The sequence below is a fragment of the Microchirus variegatus genome (assembly GCF_963457635.1).
Source record: "Microchirus variegatus genome assembly, chromosome: 4".
NCBI lineage: Eukaryota > Metazoa > Chordata > Actinopteri > Pleuronectiformes > Soleidae > Microchirus > Microchirus variegatus.
In genome coordinates this window covers 37,513,261-37,534,966 of record NC_139805.1, presented here as the reverse complement: position 1 = coordinate 37,534,966, position 21,706 = coordinate 37,513,261, and the positions used below count along the sequence as shown (strand labels likewise).

The 21,706-nt window shown below is 42.1% G+C and overlaps 1 protein-coding gene across 1 annotated transcript in view; it reads left to right on the top strand.

Moving 5' to 3' along the window:
* shroom2a (shroom family member 2a) overlaps positions 1-21,706 on the top strand; it is a gene marked incomplete at its 3' end in the record, with an annotated part of 47,170 nt that overhangs the window by 23,730 nt on the left and 1,734 nt on the right. Inside the window, exons 4-11 of the mRNA XM_083888345.1 lie at positions 3,279-3,401; positions 5,330-7,415; positions 8,253-8,305; positions 13,200-13,473; positions 13,516-13,649; positions 14,994-15,485; positions 15,568-15,745; positions 18,256-18,528. Of these exons, the coding sequence (XP_083744471.1) occupies positions 3,279-3,401; positions 5,330-7,415; positions 8,253-8,305; positions 13,200-13,473; positions 13,516-13,649; positions 14,994-15,485; positions 15,568-15,745; positions 18,256-18,528 (3,613 nt within the window). The remainder of the gene's footprint in view (positions 1-3,278; positions 3,402-5,329; positions 7,416-8,252; positions 8,306-13,199; positions 13,474-13,515; positions 13,650-14,993; positions 15,486-15,567; positions 15,746-18,255; positions 18,529-21,706) is intronic.

The following is a 21,706-nucleotide window of genomic DNA, read 5'->3' as shown; positions in this document are numbered from 1 at the left end:
TATACTTAAAGTTCCAAAATATACGTAAAGTTCCAAAATATACTTATAATTCCAAAATATACTTAAAGCTCCAAAATAAACTTAAAGTTCCAAAATATACTTATAATTCCAAAATATACTTAAAGCTCCAAAATATACTTAAAGTTCCAAAATATACTTATAATTCCAAAATATACTTTTAATTCCAAAATATACTTAAAGCTCCAAAATATACTTAAAGTTCCAAAATATACTTATAATTCCAAAATATACTTAAAGCTCCAAAATATACTTAAAGTTCCAAAATATACTTAAAGTTCCAAAATATACTTATAATTCCAAAATATACTTAAAGCTCCAAAATATACTTATAATTCCAAAATATACTTGAAGCTCCAAAATATACTTAAAGTTCCAAAATATACTTAAAGTTCCAAAATATACTTATAATTCCAAAATATACTTAAAGTTCCAAAATATACTTATAATTCCAAAATATACTTGAAGCTCCAAAATATACTTAAAGTTCCAAAATATACTTAAAGTTCCAAAATATACTCAGCAGTGGATCAACAATTCCTGTGAACTCCTGTGTCCCTGTGATGTTAAAATCACTGGTTTTCTCTATGGACTTTGGTGTGGGAGAGTGAGTGGTTTACAAACGTCAGTTTCCTGTTGTTAAAGTCTGTCTAACAGTGAAGATAAAGACGTGAACATGTGACGTAGACGTCGTAGACTAGCGTTTTTGTGAATTGGCTAAAATTGGATTTGTATCTCGTTAAAGCGCTGAAATAACGTGATGATGAAGATGATGACGATGACGATGATGATGATCCTCCATGTGTCAGTGATGTCAGTGGAGTCTGAGCTCCTGTGTGAAAACGCTGTTGTTTCAAACACTTGCAACAACAGATGTGACCACTAGAGGGAGCTGTGACACAGCAGCCAGTTTCCTCTCTGTCGTCAGCTCAGAGTTACAGGCGCTAATCTGACCTGGTGTTCACTGGAGGCAGATTAATCAGATTAATCAGATTAATCAGGACAGTTTTTGCCAAATTGTAATAATTGGCATCAGCCTTTGGCAGAAATCACACTTTAAATCACACTATTAACAGTTTAGAGTGATTATTCTTTATGTAACTTCACTTCAGGACACATTTTTTAAATGACTGAATCACAGGATGTGATTGTTTTTGTTCCCAAACGTTTTACTGTAACTGGAGGGTTGCCGGTTCAAATCCCATCAAATCCTCGGGTGCGAGGGATGCCTTTATTCAGATGAGTGAAAAAGCAGGAGATAACTTTGTTATGTTCTCTGAACAAATCAATATCTAATCACAAATCATGTGATCCAGTCTGCACCAGAAAGACATGATCTCGTCAATATCCTTTATAATAATGTGATTTTACTTTGTGAATTGATTTAGGAAATCAGCAACAACAACAAGCTATTTTATCAGTTTGATTTCTTTGTTTTGGAAAAGTCTTCACTTTTAAAGTTCAAAAATCCACTTAGAATTCCAAAATCTTCTCAAAGTTCCAAAATCCACTTAGAATTCCAAAATCTACTTAAAGTTCCTAAATCTACTAAGAATTCCAAAATCTTCTCAAAGTTCCAAAATCTACTCATAACTCCAAAATCTACTAAGAATTCCAGTCTACTTAGAATTCCAAAATCTACTTAAAGTTCTAATATCAACTTAGAATTCCAAAATCTACTTAAAGTTCCTAAATCTACTAAGAAATCCAAAATCTTCTCAAAGTTCCAAAATCTACTCATAATTCCAAAATCTACTTAGAATTCCAAAATCTACTTAAAGTTCTAAAATCAACTTAGAATTCCAAAATCCACTTAGAATTCCAAAATCTACTTAAAGTTCCTAAATCTACTAAGAATTCCAAAATCTTCTCAAAGTTCCAAAATCTACTCATAATTCCAAAATCTACTTAGAATTCCAAAGTCTACTTAAAATTCCAAAATCTACTAAGAATTCCCAAATCTACTTAAAGTTCCAAAATCCACTTAGAATTCCAAAATCTACTCAAAGTTCCAAAATCCACTTAGAATTCCAAAATCTACTTAAAGTTCTAAAATCAACTTAGAATTCCAAAATCCACTCAGAATTCCAAAATCTACTTAAAATTCCAAAATCTACTAAGAATTCCCAAATCTACTTAAAGTTCTAAAATGTACTAAGAATTCCAAAATCTTCTCAAAGTTCCAAAGTCTACTTAGAATTCCAAAATCTACTTATAGTTCAAAATTCTTTTTAAAGTTCTAAAATCTACTTGGAATTCCAAAATCTACTAAGAATTCCAAATTCTACTTAAAGTTCCCAAATGAACATGTTCAGAGTCTACGTCTGTAGAGGGAACGATTGACGACTTTAACCCTAGTGTGTGTGTGTGTGTGTTCGTTCCTCTCCCTGATGCCCAGGAACATGAATATGATGGACATAGTAGGTCAGAAAATGCCCTCAGAGAATGACGTGCATGTGGCCAGAAGCTTTCTCACCAAGGTTTTGAGAAGTTCCATGAGGTACAGTTGTGTGGCTTCATCCTAGAAACTCCTCCTCTTCCTCCTCCTGCTCCTCCTCCTCCTGTCACGTTTACTCATCATCATATAAACCATCCATGTCCTCATTATAATAATAATAATAATAATAATAATAATAATGATCATTCCTCTGTGGTTCATCATGGTGTTTGTCCTGTTCATACTCATTCATATTTGCTTTGTGTTGTATAGTGTTGTGTTGTGTTGTATAGTGTTGGTGTTGTGTTGTATAGTGTTGTTGTAGTGTTGTGTTGTATAGTGTTGTTGTTGTGTTGTATAGTGTGTTGTATAGTGTTGTTGTTGTGTTGTATAGTGTTGTTGTGTTGTATAGTGTTGTTGGTGTTGTGTTGTATAGTGTTGTTGTTGTGTTGTATAGTGTTTGTTGTGTTGTATAGTGTTGTGTTGTTTGGTGTGTTGTGTTGTGTTGTGTTGTATAATGTTGTGTTGTGTTGTATAGTGTGTTATATAGTGTTGTTGTTGTGTTGTGTTTTATAGTGTTGGTGTTGTGTTGTGTTGTATAGTGTTGTGTTGTGTTGTGTTGTGTTGTATAGTGTTGTTGTTGTGTTGTGTTGTATATTGTTGGTGTATGGTGTAGTGTTGTATAGTGTTGTGTTGTATAGTGTTGTGTTGTGTTGTATAGTGTTGTGTTTTCATCACTCTCTGCTCTCTAATCCAGGTTTTTTTTATTATTATTAATGTTATTATTAATATTATTATTATTATTATGGTTTTTTTTTTCCAGGCGGAATGAACCCATAAGCAGGCCTCACTCCTGGCACGCCGCCAAGTTCAACGAGAACCAATCGGAAGCTGCCAAAACACAGTCTCCGCCCCCGCCGGTGTGGCACAACAGACATGATGCAAGGTAACCGTGGAAACGTCTTGATTCTGTCTTTACGTCGTATGAGAAACATTTAGAGCTGAGACCATTCATCCATTCTAAAGTCTACTTAATGTTTTAAAATCTACTTAACGTTCAAAAATCTATTTAAAGTTATAAAATCTACTTAACGTTCAAAAATCTATTTTAAGTTATAAAATCTACTTAACGTTCAAAAATCTACTTAAAGTTATAAAATCTACTTAACGTTCAAAAATCTATTTTAAGTTATAAAATCTACTTAACGTTCAAAAATCTATTTTAAGTTATAAAATCTACTTAACGTTCAAAAATCTACTTAAAGTTATAAAATCTACTTAACGTTCAAAAATCTATTTAAAGTTATAAAATCTACTTAACGTTCAAAAATCTATTTTAAGTTATAAAATCTACTTAACGTTCAAAAATCTACTTAATGTTTTAAAATCTACTTAACGTTCAAAAATCTATTTAAAGTTATAAAATCTACTTAACGTTCAAAAATCTATTTTAAGTTATAAAATCTACTTAACGTTCAAAAATCTACTTAAAGTTATAAAATCTACTTAACGTTCAAAAATCTACTTACAGTTCCAAAATCTACTTAACGTTCCAAAATCTACTTAAAGATCCAAAATCTACTTAACGTTCCAAAATCTACTTAAAGATCCAAAATCTACTTAACGTTCCAAAATCTACTTAAAGATCCAAAATCTACTTAACGTTCCAAAATCTACTTAAAGATCCAAAATCTACTTAACGTTCCAAAATCTACTTAAAGATCCAAAATCTACTTAACGTTCCAAAATCTACTTAAAGTTCTAAAATATACTTAACGTTCCTAAATCCACTTAACTTTCCAAAATCTACTAAATGTTCCAAAATCTACTTACAGTTCCAAAATCTACTTAACGTTCCAAAATCTACTTAAAGTTCTAAAATATACTTAACGTTCCTAAATCCACTTAACTTTCCAAAATCTACTAAATGTTCCAAAATCTACTTACAGTTCCAAAATCTACTTAACGTTCCAAAATCTACTTAACGTTCAAAAATCAACTTAACGTTCAAAACTCTACTTAACGTTCCAAAATCTACTTAACGTTCAAAACTCTACTTAACGTTCCAAAATCTACTTAACGTTCAAAACTCTACTTAACGTTCCAAAATCGACTTAACGTTCCAAAATATACTAAAAGTTCAAAACTCTACTTAACGTTCCAAATTCTACTTAACGTTCAAAACTCTACTTAACGTTCCAAAATCGACTTAACGTTCCAAAATCAACCTAAGTTCCAAAATCTACTTTAAGTTCCAAATTCTACTTAAAGTTCTGTTATTCACTCTGTTATTAACTGTTATTCACTCTGTTATTAACTCTGTTATTAACTGTTATTCACTCTGTTATTCACTCTGTTATTAACTGTTATTCACTCTGTTATTAACTGTTATTCACTCTGTTATTCACTCTGTTATTCACTCTGTTATTATCTGTTATTCACTCTGTTATTAACTGTTATTCACTCTGTTATTAACTGTTATTCACTCTGTTATTCACTCTGTTATTCACTCTGTTATTCACTCTGTTATTCACTCTGTTATTAACTGTTATTCACTCTGTTATTCACTCTGTTATTAACTGTTATTCACTCTGTTATTCACTCTGTTATTAACTGTTATTCACTCTGTTATTAACTGTTATTCACTCTGTTATTAACTGTTATTCACTCTGTTATTCACTCTGTTATTCACTCTGTTATTCACTCTGTTATTCACTCTGTTATTCACTGTTATTCACTCTGTTATTCACTCTGTTATTCACTCTGTTATTCACTCTGTTATTCACTCTGTTATTCACTGTTATTCACTGTTATTCACTCTGTTATTCACTGTTATTCACTCTGTTATATTTGTGTGTTTCCATGACCTCGCAGCTCGTCCTCCGCTGACCTGTCGTCAGGTTGGGAGCAGACGAACCTGCGGCGAGTGTCGGATCAGTTCAGCTCTCTGGGCAGCATGGACAGTCTGGAGCACGTTCCTAACCCGTACGCCGCCGCTCAGTCCACCAGCAGCACGGAGCACCTGGGCGGCGGGAAGCGCGACTCGGCGTACAGCTCCTTCTCCACCAGCTCCGGAACGCCGGACTACACGCTCTCCAGGAGCAACGCCGCCTCCACGGAGAACGTGCTCTACAAGGTCAGCCAGTGGGACAGCGGCGGGAAACCCAGCAGCAGAAGCGGCCACGGCGCGGCGGCGGCGGCGGCGGCCGAGGGAGGCCGACACGACGACAAGCTCGCGTACTTTCAGATGCCGGGCGTTAGCGCCAGTTCTGAGGCGCCGCACAGCGACGACCCGGCCGGCTCCAGGCAGTCCTCGTCCAGCAGAAGCAACTTTGGACCCGTGTGGCATGTTCCTGAGAAGAAGAAGAGCAGCGCCTCGCCGCCGCCGCCTCCGCCGCCACCACCGCCGCCTGCACGCAGGGACAGTTTTGCGGCGACTAAGGTTCACGAGCGAGGGCTGGTTATCGGCGAAGAACCCGAGTCGCGCGGCTCCTCTAAGGCTAACGCGGAAAACCGCCGCGGCCACAACCTTGCCCCGAAAAACGACGCCAACGGGTTCTCCGACCACAACCCGGCGAACAAGGCGGCGTTCTGCGCGTCCAGCGGCGGCGACGACGACGTCCTTCAAAGTCAGCTCCAACATCAAAGACATCAGAACGCGAGCGACAAAAGCACTATTTACTCGCAGCCGTGGCCGACATCGAAGCCCCAGAGCGCGAGCGGCTACCAATGTAGCGCGCAAGACCCTGCCCACCAGAGGAGGAGCGTGTCCGCCGCGGCGGCCGGCGAACAAGCCGGCGACGCCAGCGGACACAACAGTCGCTTCTACAAACCTGTCGGCCCGCAAGCGCCGAAGTTTCCTCAACAACACGGCAAAGACAGTAATGGATACGGCAAGCACCAGGTTACTGTAACTGCACCGGAAGCCTCCGATGACAGGGGGCGCCGGAGCGCACACAACTCTGCGACGCGCCCGTCCGAACACAGAAGGTCGCTGCCGCTACAAGTCAGAGATTCGGCGCAGGACGTCCGGCATCACAGTCGAGTCCAGATCAGCGCCCAGGCCACGCCCATGCTGCACTCGCTGTCTCTGGACGCCGCGGAGACGCCGCCCGGAGGCTCCGCCTCCGAGGAGTCTCCCGCCGCCGCCACCGCCGACGGCGCGCAGATGAAGCGCAATGAGCGCTTCGCCACGACGCTGAGGAACGAGATCCAGACGCGGAGAGCCAAGCTGCAGAAGAGCAAGAGCGCGGCCAACGAGGACCAGGCCGAAGACGACCGGGGCGTCTGGAAGTCCACCCCGATGTCTCCGGACAGCTCCTTCACCAACATCTACAAGGATCATCTGAAGGAGGCTCAGGCGAGGGTCCTCAAGGCCACGTCCTTCAGGAGGAGAGACCTGGAGCCCGTCCTCGCGGAGAACCCGGCAGCGGAGACTTTGCCGAGCTACAGTGCTCCGGGTCGCAGAGAAGTCCCCACTTTGCCGACTCTGTCCGAGTCGGCTACGTCTAAATCGGGTCCCGTGGCGGCGCCCGTGACTCGCATCGGGGGACGGAAGCGTTTTCCGGCGGAGAAGAAGGTCCGGTCGTTCTCTGAGCCGGACAAAATCCACAAGGTCGGCGTTCCAAGCTCCTCCTTAGACCAGCGGACGCTCTTACCGCACGGCGAGAACCCAGGATTGTCCTCGCAAAGCCACGAGGGCGACCTCGACCGCGTCTCCAGCGCAATGAAGACGCAGCGTCTCCACGCCGCGCGGTCTGTCCTCGACCAGCAAAGACTGGGCACCTTCGCCGAGTACGAGGCCAGGTGGAACCCTCAGAAGAACCCCGCGGAAACCCGGGCGTCTGGACGCTACCGCTCGGCCGATGACATCCTGGAGACGAGGCCAGAAGACCGACAGAGCAGCAGCTGTGTCCACGAGAGGTCCAGGTCCTCGCCCTCTGCTGACATCTACGGGCAGGTGAGGAGCAACATCTCAGAACATCTCAAAATGACTCTAGAGGAACGTTGTTGTTGTTGTTTTTAAACCAGGTTCTGGTACAGTGAAGAGAAGAGAACCAGGCTAAACACTTTTTATCCACTTTGACTAAAGAATAAAATCCACGTAAGCGGAAGAACACGTTCACGTCTAAGTCTGTAAACCACTCACTCTCCCACACCAAAGTCCATAGAGTAAACCAGTGATTTTAACATCACAGAGACACAGGAGTTCACAGGAGTTGTTGATCCACTGCTGCCTCCATCACTGACTTACAATGACTGATTTTGTAAATCAGCTTAAAAAATTATTCATTTAGACTGACTTCAGTGACAAAAAGTGACCACACGAGGCAGCAGAGGACCAGCACCTCCTGTGTCCCTGTGAGCTAAAATCACTGGTTTTCTCTATGGGCTTTGGTGTGGGAGAGTGAGTGGTTTACAAACGTCAGTTTCCTGTTGTTAAAGACAGTCTCACAGTGAAGATAAAGACGCAAACGCGTTCTTAAAGACGTCGTAGACTCAAAGTGACGTAGATTTCCTGTTTTTCTCACTGAAGACAGAAAAACCTGAACGATGACTTTAAACAGGTGAAAGTAGCTTCAGGAGACTTTAACGTCTCCTTCAAAACAAACAGAGACTCAGCGAAGTGAAAGGAAGAAGCCAAGTCAAACATGAGCCCGTGTTTGCACATTGGGACACGCCCTCTTTAGGACACGCCCTCATTAGGACACGCCCTCAGCTCCAGGAAGTCACAGAGGAATCGGGCCAACGCAACACACACTCATTGTCGTCGTCTTTATTCAAACTCTGTCCACAGACGTTTCCAGTCGTCAGTCGATCGTCTGAGGGTGAAACTGCTGATCTGCTCAGGTGAGAACATTCTGTTTGTTATGATTCTGCTTAGTCAGACTGGAGTCAGACTGGAGTCGGACTGGAGTCAGACTGGAATTAGACTGGAGTCAGACTGGAATTAGACTGTAGTCAGACTGGAGTCAGACTGTAGTCAGACTGGAGTCAGACTGTAGTCAGACTGGAGTCAGACTGGAATTAGACTGGAGTCAGACTAGAGTCAGTCTGGAGTCAGACTGGTCAGACTGGATTTAGACTGGAATTAGACTGGAGTCAGACTGGAATTAGACTGGAGTCAGACTGGAGTCAGACTGGATTTAGACTGGAATTAGACTGGAGTCAGACTGGAGTCAGACTGGATTTAGACTGGAATTAGACTGGAGTCAGACTGGAGTCAGACTGGAATTAGACTGTAGTCAGACTGGAGTCAGACTGTAGTCAGACTGGAGTCAGACTGGAATTAGACTGGAGTCAGACTGGAGTCAGACTGGAGTCAGACTAGAGTCAGTCTGGAGTCAGACTGGAATTAGACTGGAGTCAGACTGGAGTCAGACTAGAGTCAGACTGGAGTCAGACTGGAGTCAGACTGGAGTCAGACTAGAGTCAGACTGGAGTCAGACTGGAATTAGACTGGAGTCAGACTGGAGTCAGACTAGAGACAGACTGGAGTCCGACTGGAGTCAGACTGGAGTCAGACTGGAATTAGACTGGAGTCAGACTGGAGTCAGACTGGAGTCAGTCTGGAGACAGACTGGAGTCAGACTAGAGTCAGACTGGTCAGACTGGAATTAGACTGGAGTCAGACTGGAGTCAGACTGGAATTAGACTGGAGTCAGACTGGAGTCAGACTGGAGTCAGACTGGAATTAGACTAGAGTCAGACTGGAGTCAGACTGGAGTCAGACTAGAGTCAGACTGGAGTCAGACTAGAGTCAGTCTGGAGACAGACTAGAGTCAGTCTGGAGACGGACTGGAGTCGGACTGGAGTCGGACTGGAATCGGACTGGGGTCAGACTGGAGTCAGACTAGAGTCAGACTGGAGTCAAACTGGAATTAGACTGGAGTCAGACTGGAGTCAGACTAGAGTCAGTCTGGAGACAGACTGGAGTCAGACTAGAGTCAGACTGGAATTAGACTGGAGTCAGACTGGAGTCAGACTGGAATTAGACTGGAGTCAGACTGGAGTCAGACTGGATTTAGACTGGAGTCAGACTGGAGTCAGACTGGAATTAGACTGTAGTCAGACTGGAGTCAGACTGTAGTCAGACTGGAGTCAGACTGGAGTCAGACTGGAGTCAGACTGGAGTCAGACTAGAGTCAGTCTGGAGTCAGACTGGAATTAGACTGGAGTCAGACTAGAGTCAGACTGGAGTCAGACTGGAGTCAGACTGGAGTCAGACTAGAGTCAGACTGGAGTCAGACTGGAATTAGACTGGAGTCAGACTGGAGTCAGACTAGAGTCAGTCTGGAGACAGACTGGAGTCAGACTAGAGTCAGTCTGGAGACAGACTGGAGTCAGACTGGAGTCAGACTAGAGTCAGTCTGGAGACGGACTGGAGTCGGACTGGAGTCGGACTGGAGTCGGACTGGAATCGGACTGGGGTCAGACTGGAGTCAGACTAGAGTCAGACTGGAGTCAAACTGGAATTAGACTGGAGTCAGACTAGAGTCAGTCTGGAGACAGACTGGAGTCAGACTAGAGTCAGACTGGTCAGACTGGAATTAGACTGGAGTCAGACTGGAGTCAGACTGGAATTAGACTGGAGTCAGACTGGAGTCAGACTGGAGTCAGACTGGAGTCAGACTGAGTCAGACTGGAGTCAGACTGGAATTAGACTAGAGTCAGACTGGAGTCAGACTGGAGTCAGACTGGAGTCAGACTGGAGTCAGACTAGAGTCAGACTAGAGTCAGACTAGAGTCAGACTGGAGTCAGACTGGAGTCAGACTGGAGTGAGACTAGAGTCAGACTAGAGTCAGACTAGAGTCAGACTAGAGTCAGACTAGAGTCAGACTAGAGTCAGACTAGAGTCAGACTGGAGTCAGACTGGAGTCAGACTGTAGTCAGACTTGTTTCAGACTTGTTTCAGACTTGTTATCTTGCTCTTTGACACTTTGTAAGCAGTGTCTCTGAAGCCTTTGTAGTTTATCTAAACTCCCGCTGGTGAAACTCAGTAAAAAGGTGTCGAGTTTCCTCCTCATTGTCGCAGTTTCACCGTCTGACGCCTGCGTTTACATCATAACAACAGTGTTGAGGAGGTTTTTGTCATTCAGACATGATGATGATGATGATGATGATGATGATGATAATTCAGTGACTCCACCCAGGTGATGTCACTGACACACACACACACACACACACACACACACACACACCTCACAGTGTCTTTAAACTGCTCTGTGATGACGGCAGGAAAAGCTCAGTCAGGGTGAGTCCATACAATATTTGTTTTTACCTTAAAATAGCTGTTATTAAAGGGACATTTCAGGCTGTTCTAAATGTGGTTGTACGAAGTAGTGACACTCGGCTAATGTCAGTTTAAGTCTGCGACACCTTAAGACTGTGTTTCACGTCTTTATCTTCACTGTTAGACAGACTTTTGTAAACGTCACTCACTCTCCCACACCAAAGTCCATAGAGTAAACCAGTGATTTTAACATCACAGCACGCAGGAGTTCACAGGAGTTCACCAGCAGCTTCTGTGTCCCCGTGAGCTAACATCACTGGTTTTCTCTATGGGCTTTGGTGTGGGAGAGTGAGTGGTTTACATAAACTTGAGTTTCCTGTTGTTAAAGTCTGTCTAACAGTGAAGATAAAGACGTGAACGTGTTCTTAAAGAGAATCGTAGATTTGGACGTGAAGAAGAAGAGAGGAAAAAGTGATGGAGTGTGTGATTTATTCTTCTGTGCAAACTCGACTCTGAGGGGAAATGAGATATTCCTCTAGTGTCTGCCAGCTGAGCACTTCAGTGTGTGTGTGAGTGTGTGTGTGTGTGTGTGTGTGTGTTCTTGTACTTGCAGCATACTGAGGACCAGTGAGGGTTTTTAACCAACAAAGTGAGGTCATTTTTACGGAGTGAGGACATTTTGGCCGGTCCTCACTTTGTTTTCATTGAAATCACTTCCTTAGGTTGTAAACATGCTATACTAAATTTGTCAAAAAAAAAAAAAAAAAAAAAAACATTTTGGACGACAGTATATTATGACGTTTTTGTCAAATTTTGGACCAAAAATTTTGGGTCAAATTCTTTTTTTTCAAATTTTTGACGACATCGTATAGTATGACGTTTTTGTCAAATTTTGAACCAAAATTTTGTGGTCACATTTTTTTTTTCATTTTTGTCGACAGTATAGTATGACGTTTTTGTCAAATTTTGGACCAACATTTTTTGGTCAATTATTTTAAAAATTTTGGTCGACATAGTATTATAACTGTTTTTGTAAACTTTTTGGTCAAATTTTTTTTTATATTTTGGACGACATAGTATAGTATGACGTTTTTGTCAAATTTTGGACCAAAATGTTTTGGTGAATTTTTTTTTTAAGTTTTGGTCGACATAGTATAAAAATGATGGTTTTTGTAAAATTTTGGGTCAAATTTTCTTTACATTTTGGTCGACATAGTATAAGAATGATGTTTTTGTAAAATTTTGGATCATTTTTTTTTAAAAACTTTTGGATGACATAGTATAGTATGACGTTTTTGTCAAATTTTCGACCAAAAATTGTGGGTCAAATTTTCTTTTTCAAATTTCGGACGACATGGTATAGTATGACTTTTTTGTAAAATTTTGGACCAAAATGTTTTTGTCAAATTTTTTTTTTAATTTTGGACCACATAGTTCAGTATGACGTTTTTGTAAAATTTTGGACCAACATCTTTTGGTCAAATTTTTAAAAAAATTTTGGTCGACAAAGCATAAGAATGATGTTTTTGTAAAATTTCGGATCAAATTTTTTTTTTAACTTTTGGATGACATAGTATAGTATGACGTTTTTGTCAAATTTTGGACCAAAGATTTAGGTCAAATTATTTTTTTATATTTTGGTCGACATAGTATAAAAATGATGTTTTTGTAAAATTTTGGGTCAAATTCTTTTTACATTTTGGTCTACAAGGTATAAGAATGATGTCTTTGTAAAATTTTTGGTCAAATTTTTTTATTTTATTTTGGACGACATAGTATAGTATGACGTTTTTGTCAAATTTTGGACCAAAAATTTTTGGTCAAATTTTTTTTCCAAATTTTGGACGACATAGTATAGTATGACGTTTTTGTCAAATTTTGGACCAAAGATTTAGGTCAAAATTTTTTTTTAAATTTTGGACGACATAGTATAAAAATGATGTTTTTGTAAAATTTTGGGTCAAATTCTTTTTACATTTTGGTCGACAAGGTATAAGAATGATGTCTTTGTAAAAATTTTGGTCAAATTTTTTTTTTAAATTTTGGACAACATAGTATAGTATGACGTTTTTGTCAAATTTTGGACCAACATTTTTTGATCAATTTTTTTTTAATTTTGGTCGACATAGTATAAGAATGACGTGTTTGTCAAATTTTGGACCAAAAAAAAAGTTCAAAAAAGTTTTCCAGCTCTTTTTGCTCTGGGGCACCACCTGCAGACATGTTATGGTACTGCACCCAGCAGTTCTTTTTATATTTGTAATTGTGTTGATTTATAAAGTGGAAATGCTGGTCCTCACTTTGTCAGCAACCCAGTCCTCAGTATGCAGCAAGTACAAGAGTGTGTGTGTGTGTGTGTGTGTGTGTGGTCACACTGGCATAAGCAGCAGCAGCAGCAGCAGCAGCAGCAGCAGCAGCAGCAGCAGTGTATGATCTCACAGAGCTGTAGATGATAGCCCTCGTCGGCCCGGCCGTGTAATTAAGAGCTTTCTGTTGTTTGTGTTCCTCAGCTTTTCTGACTCTAAAGACCGAGGAAAGCAGGCGGAGTTTGAATGTCTCTCGGCTCCGCCCACAGACAGAGCTGCAGAGAACCTCCCACAGCCCGAGGAGCCGCCGTCCACGCCGAGGAAGAAGCCTCCTCCTCCTCCACCTCCTCCTCCTCCTCCTCAGAGATGCTCAGACACAGACTCCCGCAGTGAAGCCTTCACCCACGGCTCCTCCGGCGCTGAGCGTAGCTCCGCCCTCAACCCCGCCCACTCTGAGCAGGGCAAAGGACACGGGGAAGCACCTCACCACCCCGCCTCCTCCTCCTCCTCCTCCTCCGCCTCCTCCTCCTCCTCCTCCTGCAGACACTCAGGGCTGAGTATCATGGAGGAGCGACGCTCACCTTCTCCTCACTTCTCGCCGCAGAGACTGAGCGACAGGCCGCCGGTGTCTCTGCAGGACCAGGACGCTAACAGGTTCAACCTCCTCCTCCTCCTCCTCCTCCTCCTCCTCCTTCTTCTTCTTCTTCTTCTTCTTCGAGAACGTCTGTGTTGTGTCAGAACACAGCCACTCTTGTTCCTCCGCTCAAAGGAGCTCATTGACGAGTCGCTGCCTCCGTAGCGCCGACATGTGAGCGCCGTCAACGCGCCGTCAATTACAGGGATTCTATACGACGACCACAACAACAACAACAACAACAAAACAGCTGCCAACATTTCCTCCTGATGCTGCTTTAATTGCTATCATCTGCAGAGGGAGAGGAGAAGTCTGTAACACTGGGAAAACTGATTTAATCCACTTTAACAAAAGACTCAGCTCATTAAATCTACGTCAGTTTGAGTCTACGATATTTATGATGAGGATGTTTAAAGCCGAATTTTACAAAATAAGACGTTTGAAGTTAGTGATGGAGGCAGCAGTGGATCAACAACTCCTGTGAACTCCTGTGTGCTGTGATGTTAAAATCACTGGTTTTCTCTATGGACTTTGGTGTGGGAGAGTGAGTGAAAAAAACCTGACTTTATCCACTGAATAAAAGACTAAAGTGATAAAATCTACGTCAGATTAAGTCTACGACGTCTTAAGAACATGATCACGTCTTTATTTCACTGTTAGACAGACTTTAACAACAGGAAACTGAAGTTTGTAAACCACTCACTCTCCCACACCAAAGCCCATAGAGAAAATCAGTGATTTTAGCATCACAGGAGCTGCTGGTCCTCTGCCGCCTCCATCGTCAAGTTTAAATGTGTTCTTTTTGTGACTTCGGCTTTAAAAATCCTTTGTTTCGATTGAATTCAATGACTCAAAGTGACCACACGAGGCAGCAGTAGACCAGCAGCTCCTGTGTCCCCCACAAACTAAAATCGCTGATTTTCCTACGTCAGTTTAAGTCTAATTTATCGTAAGAACGCGTTTCAGGTCTTTATTTCACTGTTAGACAGACTTTTCCAACAGGAAATTGACGTTTGTAAACCACTCACTCTCCCACACCAAAGTCACTCACTCTCCCACAACAAAGTACCAGTGATTTTAACATCACAGAGACACAGGAGTTCACAGGAGTTGCCTCCATCACTAACTTACAATGACTGATTTTAGTGAATTTTGCTTTTGAAATATTTAATTTAGACTTAACTCAGTGACACAAAGTGACCACACGAGGCAGCAGAGGACCAGCAGCTCCTGTGTCCCCCGTGAGCTAAAATCACTGGTTTTCTCTATGGGCTTTGGTGTGGGAGAGTGAGTGGTTTAAAAAATTTCAGTGTCTCTAAATCATCACACGTGATACGAATCGTCGTCTTTGTCTCATATTTCAGGACGGATCACGTGATGGAGAGTCCAAACTCTGCCGCGAAGAAAGTCCCCATCAGGATCGTCCGCTCCGAGGGAGTCGCCGAGAAAGAGAATCGTTCGTTCCTGCGTCACAGCGACGTCCTGCCCGCCGCAGCCGTGGAGGTGGAGCCCCCCGGTGGACACAGACTCAACAGCCTGGCAGCGGCGAGACAGGACTCCGTCTTCTGTGCCTTCGCTCGGCCGAGAGAGTCCGCCGACGCCGACGCCAACGCCGTCCGCGGGGACGCCGCCGCCGCCGCCGCCGACGCGACCGAGGACCAGAAGAGGGAGGAGCTGCTCAGAGACATCGTGGGGAAGGACAAGTCTCTGGCCGACGTCCTGGATCAGAGGAAGATGAAGACCACCATGGACCTGATGGAGGGGATCTTCCCCGAGGGCGAGCAGCTGCTGGAGGAGGCTCAGCAGCGCAGGAAGCTCCCGACCAAGCAGAGCGCGAGCCGACCTCCAGAGGAAAGGTCAGTCCACCACTCCCCGGAAAGCCTGGAGCGACATTAAATCACTATGACTGTATGTATGATTCACACCTTTGTGTTCCAGGGAGAAGGAGGAGAGCGCGGCGGCGGCGGCGGCGGCGGCGGCGGTCGCCATGGTAACCAGCTCTGCGTACTACAGCACGTCTGCTCCCAAAGCTGAGCTCCTCATCAAGATGAAGGACATGCAGGAGACGGAGGACGAGTCTGAGGACGAGCTGGACATGGACCTGTCCAACAAGAAGGTAACGCCACACACACACACACACACTTGATTATCAAAACAAGTATTATTATTTTAATGTTAAAGGGATAGTTCAGGTTCTTCACTCACTCTCCCACACCAAAGCCCATAGAGGAAATCCGTGATTTTTAGCTCACAGGGGACACAGGAGCTGCTGGTCCTCTGCTGCGGGACTTTGGTGTGGGAGAGTGAGTGACTTTGGTGTGGGAGAGTGAGTGACTTTGGTGTGGCAGAGTGAGGGACTTTGGTGTGAGAGAGTGAGTGACTTTGGTGTGAGAGAGTAAGTGACTTTGGTGTGGGAGAGTGAGTGACTTTGGTGTGGGAGAGTGAGGGACTTTGGTGTGAGAGAGTGAGTGACTTTGGTGTGAGAGAGTGAGTGACTTTGGTGTGGGAGAGTGAGGGACTTTGGTGTGAGAGAGTGAGTGACTTTGGTGTGGGAGAGTGAGTGACTTTGGTGTGGGAGAGTGAGTGACTTTGGTGTGGGAGAGTGAGGGACTTTGGTGTGGGAGAGTGAGGGACTTTGGTGTGGGAGAGTGAGTGACTTTGGTGTGGGAGAGTGAGTGACTTTGGTGTGAGAGAGTGAGTGACTTTGGTGTGGGAGAGTGAGTGACTTTGGTGTGGGAGAGTGAGTGACTTTGGTGTGAGAGAGTGAGTGACTTTGGTGTGAGAGAGTGAGTGACTTTGGTGTGGGAGAGTGAGTGACTTTGGTGTGGGAGAGTGAGGGACTTTGGTGTGAGAGAGTGAGTGACTTTGGTGTGAGAGAGTGAGTGACTTTGGTGTGGGAGAGTGAGGGACTTTGGTGTGAGAGAGTGAGTGACTTTGGTGTGGGAGAGTGAGTGACTTTGGTGTGGGAGAGTGAGGGACTTTGGTGTGAGAGAGTGAGTGACTTTGGTGTGGGAGAGTGAGTGACTTTGGTGTGAGTGTTTTTGAGTGAAAAAAACCTGACTTTAGCCACTGAATAAAAGACTCAAGTGATAAAATCTACGTCAGTTTAAGTCTACGACATCTTTAAGAACATGTTCACGTCTTTATTTCACTGTTAGACAGACTTTAACAACAGGAAACTGAAGTTTGTAAACCACTCACTCTCCCACACCAAAGCCCATAGAGAAAACAAGTGATTTTAAAATCCGTTTTTCCTCCCCGTGCCTCTGCTGGCAGCCACGTGTCCACTGAGAGTCAACCTCAGTGTCTCAGTCTGGTTCTGAGCAGCAGGGGGCGCTAACAGCACTGTGACGGTGACTGTTAGGGAATTATATCCGCGAGAAACGCGCGCGGATATTATGGAATCGGTCTCGCGCATCCGCAGATTTTAGCCGTTAACGCGATAACTGGAAAGGCGTTTGAGATTAAATTTTCTTATTTTTTTTTATGGGTCACATTCCCCCTGTAGATGATCCCTATTAATTTTAATTAATTAATTAATGATATAAAAAACATTTTCGCCTGTATCTTCCAAAATATTGCAGGTATTGGCTTCAAATTTTGCATGGGCATCACATAACAACTGAGAATTATCCCTATCTTTGTAGCTTTAATAATAATTAGCAAATTAATTAATTTATAAAGCTAAAAACACATTTTTCGGCTTTATCTTCCAGACCGATGGAGATATTGCCTTCAAATTTTGTACAATGATTCATGTAACAACTATCTACAAGTACAATCATTATTACTTTGGCTATGATTGGTAATAGTTACATAATAAGTTAACTGGTTAACTTATTAGTGAACACAAACAATAGTTAAGGCATTTTTTCTTTATTATTGAGCTCATTTGGACACATTGAGGATATCATGGGTTTATTTAGCACTTATTCATAATATTTATTACATTATAATATAAATGTATTAATCATCATATAAAAAAGAGTTAAGCCTCCATTTCTTTATTAATGCATTAATGGAAAGTTTGAACATATTGTAGCTTTTTCATGAAATTTAATAAACATGGTGTAGCTTTTTCATGACATTTGGACACTTTGAAGATATGGCAGGTGTGGTTAGCATTTTAATATTCATAATATTTAACAAGGTATAATAGGTTAACTAGTTTTATTAAAAACTAGAGAGAAATGTATGAGTTCAGGTATTCTGTGTTCAATATTAGTTTATATGGATACTTTGAACATGTATAAAGTGTAGTCAGCATTATATCATAATATTTAACAGTTATTTTGTTGAATTTATTAATAATTAATATAAACAGTTAGTGGCAGGTGAGAGTGCGTATACTTTGGGTATATTGGAAAGTTGAGGATTGGACAAGTTCGCGGATATACCCCTTGCTGTCGGCCCCCGACAGCATAGGCTAGATAGTTTTCTGTCATCCATGATATCTTTTTTTTATTTATTACATCTACTTCAGTGTCTGATTTTTGTATGTTTGTGTGTGTGTGAAAATAAGTCAATAAAACGTGGATTTGTGCTAAAACATAAACAGTGAAAGCGCTTTAGTCTGATGAAAGCTCATAGAATGATCAGTCGGCGTCTCTGAATGTTCTCCTGCAGCAGGACTTGATCGACAGCCTGAGCAGGAAGCTGCAGGTTCTGCGCGAGGCTCGTCAGAGTCTTCAGGACGACGTCGCGGACAACAACGCTCTGGGAGACGAGGTGGAGGCTCGAGTCCAGCGGGTCTGCAAACCCAACGAGCTCGACAAGTTCAGGATGTTCGTGGGCGACCTGGACAAGGTGGTGAGTCTGCTGCTGTCGCTGTCCGGGCGACTGGCCAGAGTGGAGAACGCCCTCAACAGTCCAGAGGAGGACGCTACACCTGAGGAGAGGGTGAGTGTGTCAACACTGTCAACACGGTTCAAACCATCTGTGTTCAGACCAGGGGGCAGGATATCACAATCTGAGTATCAACCGATACTGATGAACAACCTTGAGTATCTTCTCAGACGATGTAACAACCTTAAATATCTTCTCAGACCGATATAACGACCTTCAATATCTTCTAAGACCGATAGATATCTTAACCTCAAGTATATTCTGAGACCGATATAACGACCTCAATTATCATCAGAGACCGATATAACGACCTCAAGTATCTTCTCAGACCGATATAACAACCTCAAGTATCTACTGAGACCGATATAACAACCTCAAGTATCTTCAGAGACGATATAACTACCTCAAGTATCTTCTCAGACCGATATAACGACCTCAAGTATCTTCTCAGACCAATATAACGACCTCAAGTATCTTCTGAGACTGATATAACAACCTCAAGTATCTTCTCAGACCGATATAACGACCTCAAGTATCTTCTGAGACTGATATAACAACCTCAAGTATCTTCTCAGACCGATATAACGACCTCAAGTATCTACTCAGACCAATATAACGACCTCAAGTATCTTCTGAGACTGATATAACAACCTCAAGTATCTTCTCAGACCGATATAACAACCTCAAGTATCTTCAGAGACCGATATAACTACCTCAAATATCTTCCGAGACGATATAACAACCTCAAGTATCTTCAGAGACGATATAACAACCTCAAGTATCTGCTCAGATCGATATAACAACTTCGAGTATCTTCTCAGACCGATATAACTACCTCAAGTATCTTCTCAGACCGATATAACGACCTCAAGTATCTTCTCAGACCAATATAACGACCTCAAGTATCTTCTGAGACTGATATAACAACCTCAAGTATCTTCTCAGACCGATATAACGACCTCAAGTATCTACTCAGACCAATATAACGACCTCAAGTATCTTCTGAGACTGATATAACAACCTCAAGTATCTTCTCAGACCGATATAACAACCTCAAGTATCTTCAGAGACCGATATAACTACCTCAAATATCTTCTCAGACCGATATAACAACCTCAAGTATCTTCTCAGACCGATATAACAACCTCGAGTATCTTCTCAGACCGATATAACGACCTCAAGTATCTTCTCAGACCGATATAACAACCTCGAGTATCTTCTCAGACCGATATAACAACCTCAAATATCTTCCGAGGCAATATAACAACCTCAAGTATCTTCTCAGACCGATATAACAACCTCAAGTATCTTCTCAGACCGATATAACAACCTCGAGTATCTTCTCAGACCGATATAACAACCTCAAATATCTTCCGAGGCAATATAACAACCTCAAGTATCTTCTCAGACCGATATAACAACCTCAAGTATCTTCTCAGACCGATATAACAACCTCAAGTATCTTCTCAGACCGATATTTCAACCTTGAGTATTTTCTCATACCGATATTTCAACCTTGAGTATTTTCTCATACCGATATAACAACCTCGAGTATCTTCTGAGACGATTATAACAACCTCAAGTATCCTCTCAGACTGATATAACAACCTTAAATATCTTCTGGGACGATATAACGACCTCAAGTATCTTCTGAGACGATTATAACAACCTCAAGTATCCTCTCAGACTGATATAACAACCTTAAATATCTTCTCAGACTGATATAACAACCTCAAGTATCCTCTCAGACCGATATAACAACCTTGAGTATTTTCTCATACCGATATAACAACCTCGAGTATCTGCCGAGGCGATATAACAACATCAAGTATCTTCTCAGACCGATAGATAATAACCTCAAGTATCTTCTCAGACGATATAACGACCTCAAATATCTTCCGAGGCAATATAACAACCTCAAGTATCTTCTCAGACCGATATAACAACCTCAAGTATCTTCTCAGACCGATATAACAACCTCAAGTATCTTCTCAGACCGATATTTCAACCTTGAGTATTTTCTCATACCGATATAACAACCTCGAGTATCTTCCGAGGCAATATAACAACCTCAAGTATCTTCTCAGACCGATATAACAACCTCAAGTATCTTCTCAGACCGATATAACAACCTCGAGTATCTTCTCAGACCGATATAACAACCTCAAATATCTTCCGAGGCAATATAACAACCTCAAGTATCTTCTCAGACCGATATAACAACCTCAAGTATCTTCTCAGACCGATATAACAACCTCAAGTATCTTCTCAGACCGATATTTCAACCTTGAGTATTTTCTCATACCGATATTTCAACCTTGAGTATTTTCTCATACCGATATAACAACCTCGAGTATCTTCTGAGACGATTATAACAACCTCAAGTATCCTCTCAGACTGATATAACAACCTTAAATATCTTCTGGGACGATATAACGACCTCAAGTATCTTCTGAGACGATTATAACAACCTCAAGTATCCTCTCAGACTGATATAACAACCTTAAATATCTTCTCAGACTGATATAACAACCTCAAGTATCCTCTCAGACCGATATAACAACCTTGAGTATTTTCTCATACCGATATAACAACCTCGAGTATCTGCCGAGGCGATATAACAACATCAAGTATCTTCTCAGACCGATAGATAATAACCTCAAGTATCTTCTCAGACGATATAACGACCTCAAATATCTTCCGAGGCAATATAACAACCTCAAGTATCTTCTCAGACCGATATAACAACCTCAAGTATCTTCTCAGACCGATATAACAACCTCAAGTATCTTCTCAGACCGATATTTCAACCTTGAGTATTTTCTCATACCGATATAACAACCTCGAGTATCTTCTGAGGCGATATAACAACCTCAAGTATCTTCTCAGACTGATATAACAACCTTAAATATCTTCCGGGACGATATAACGACCTCAAGTATCTTCTCAGACTGATATAACAACCTCAAGTATCCTCTCAGACTGATATAACAACCTTAAATATCTTCCGGGACGATATAACGACCTCAAGTATCCTCTCAGACCGATATAACAACCTTGAGTATTTTCTCATACCGATATACCAACCTCGAGTATCTGCCGAGGCGATATAACAACTTTGAGTATCTTCTAAGACGATACAACGACCTCAAGTATCTTCTCAGACCGATATTACGACCTTAAATATCTTCTCAGACCGATAGATAATAACCTCAAGTATCTTCTCAGACGA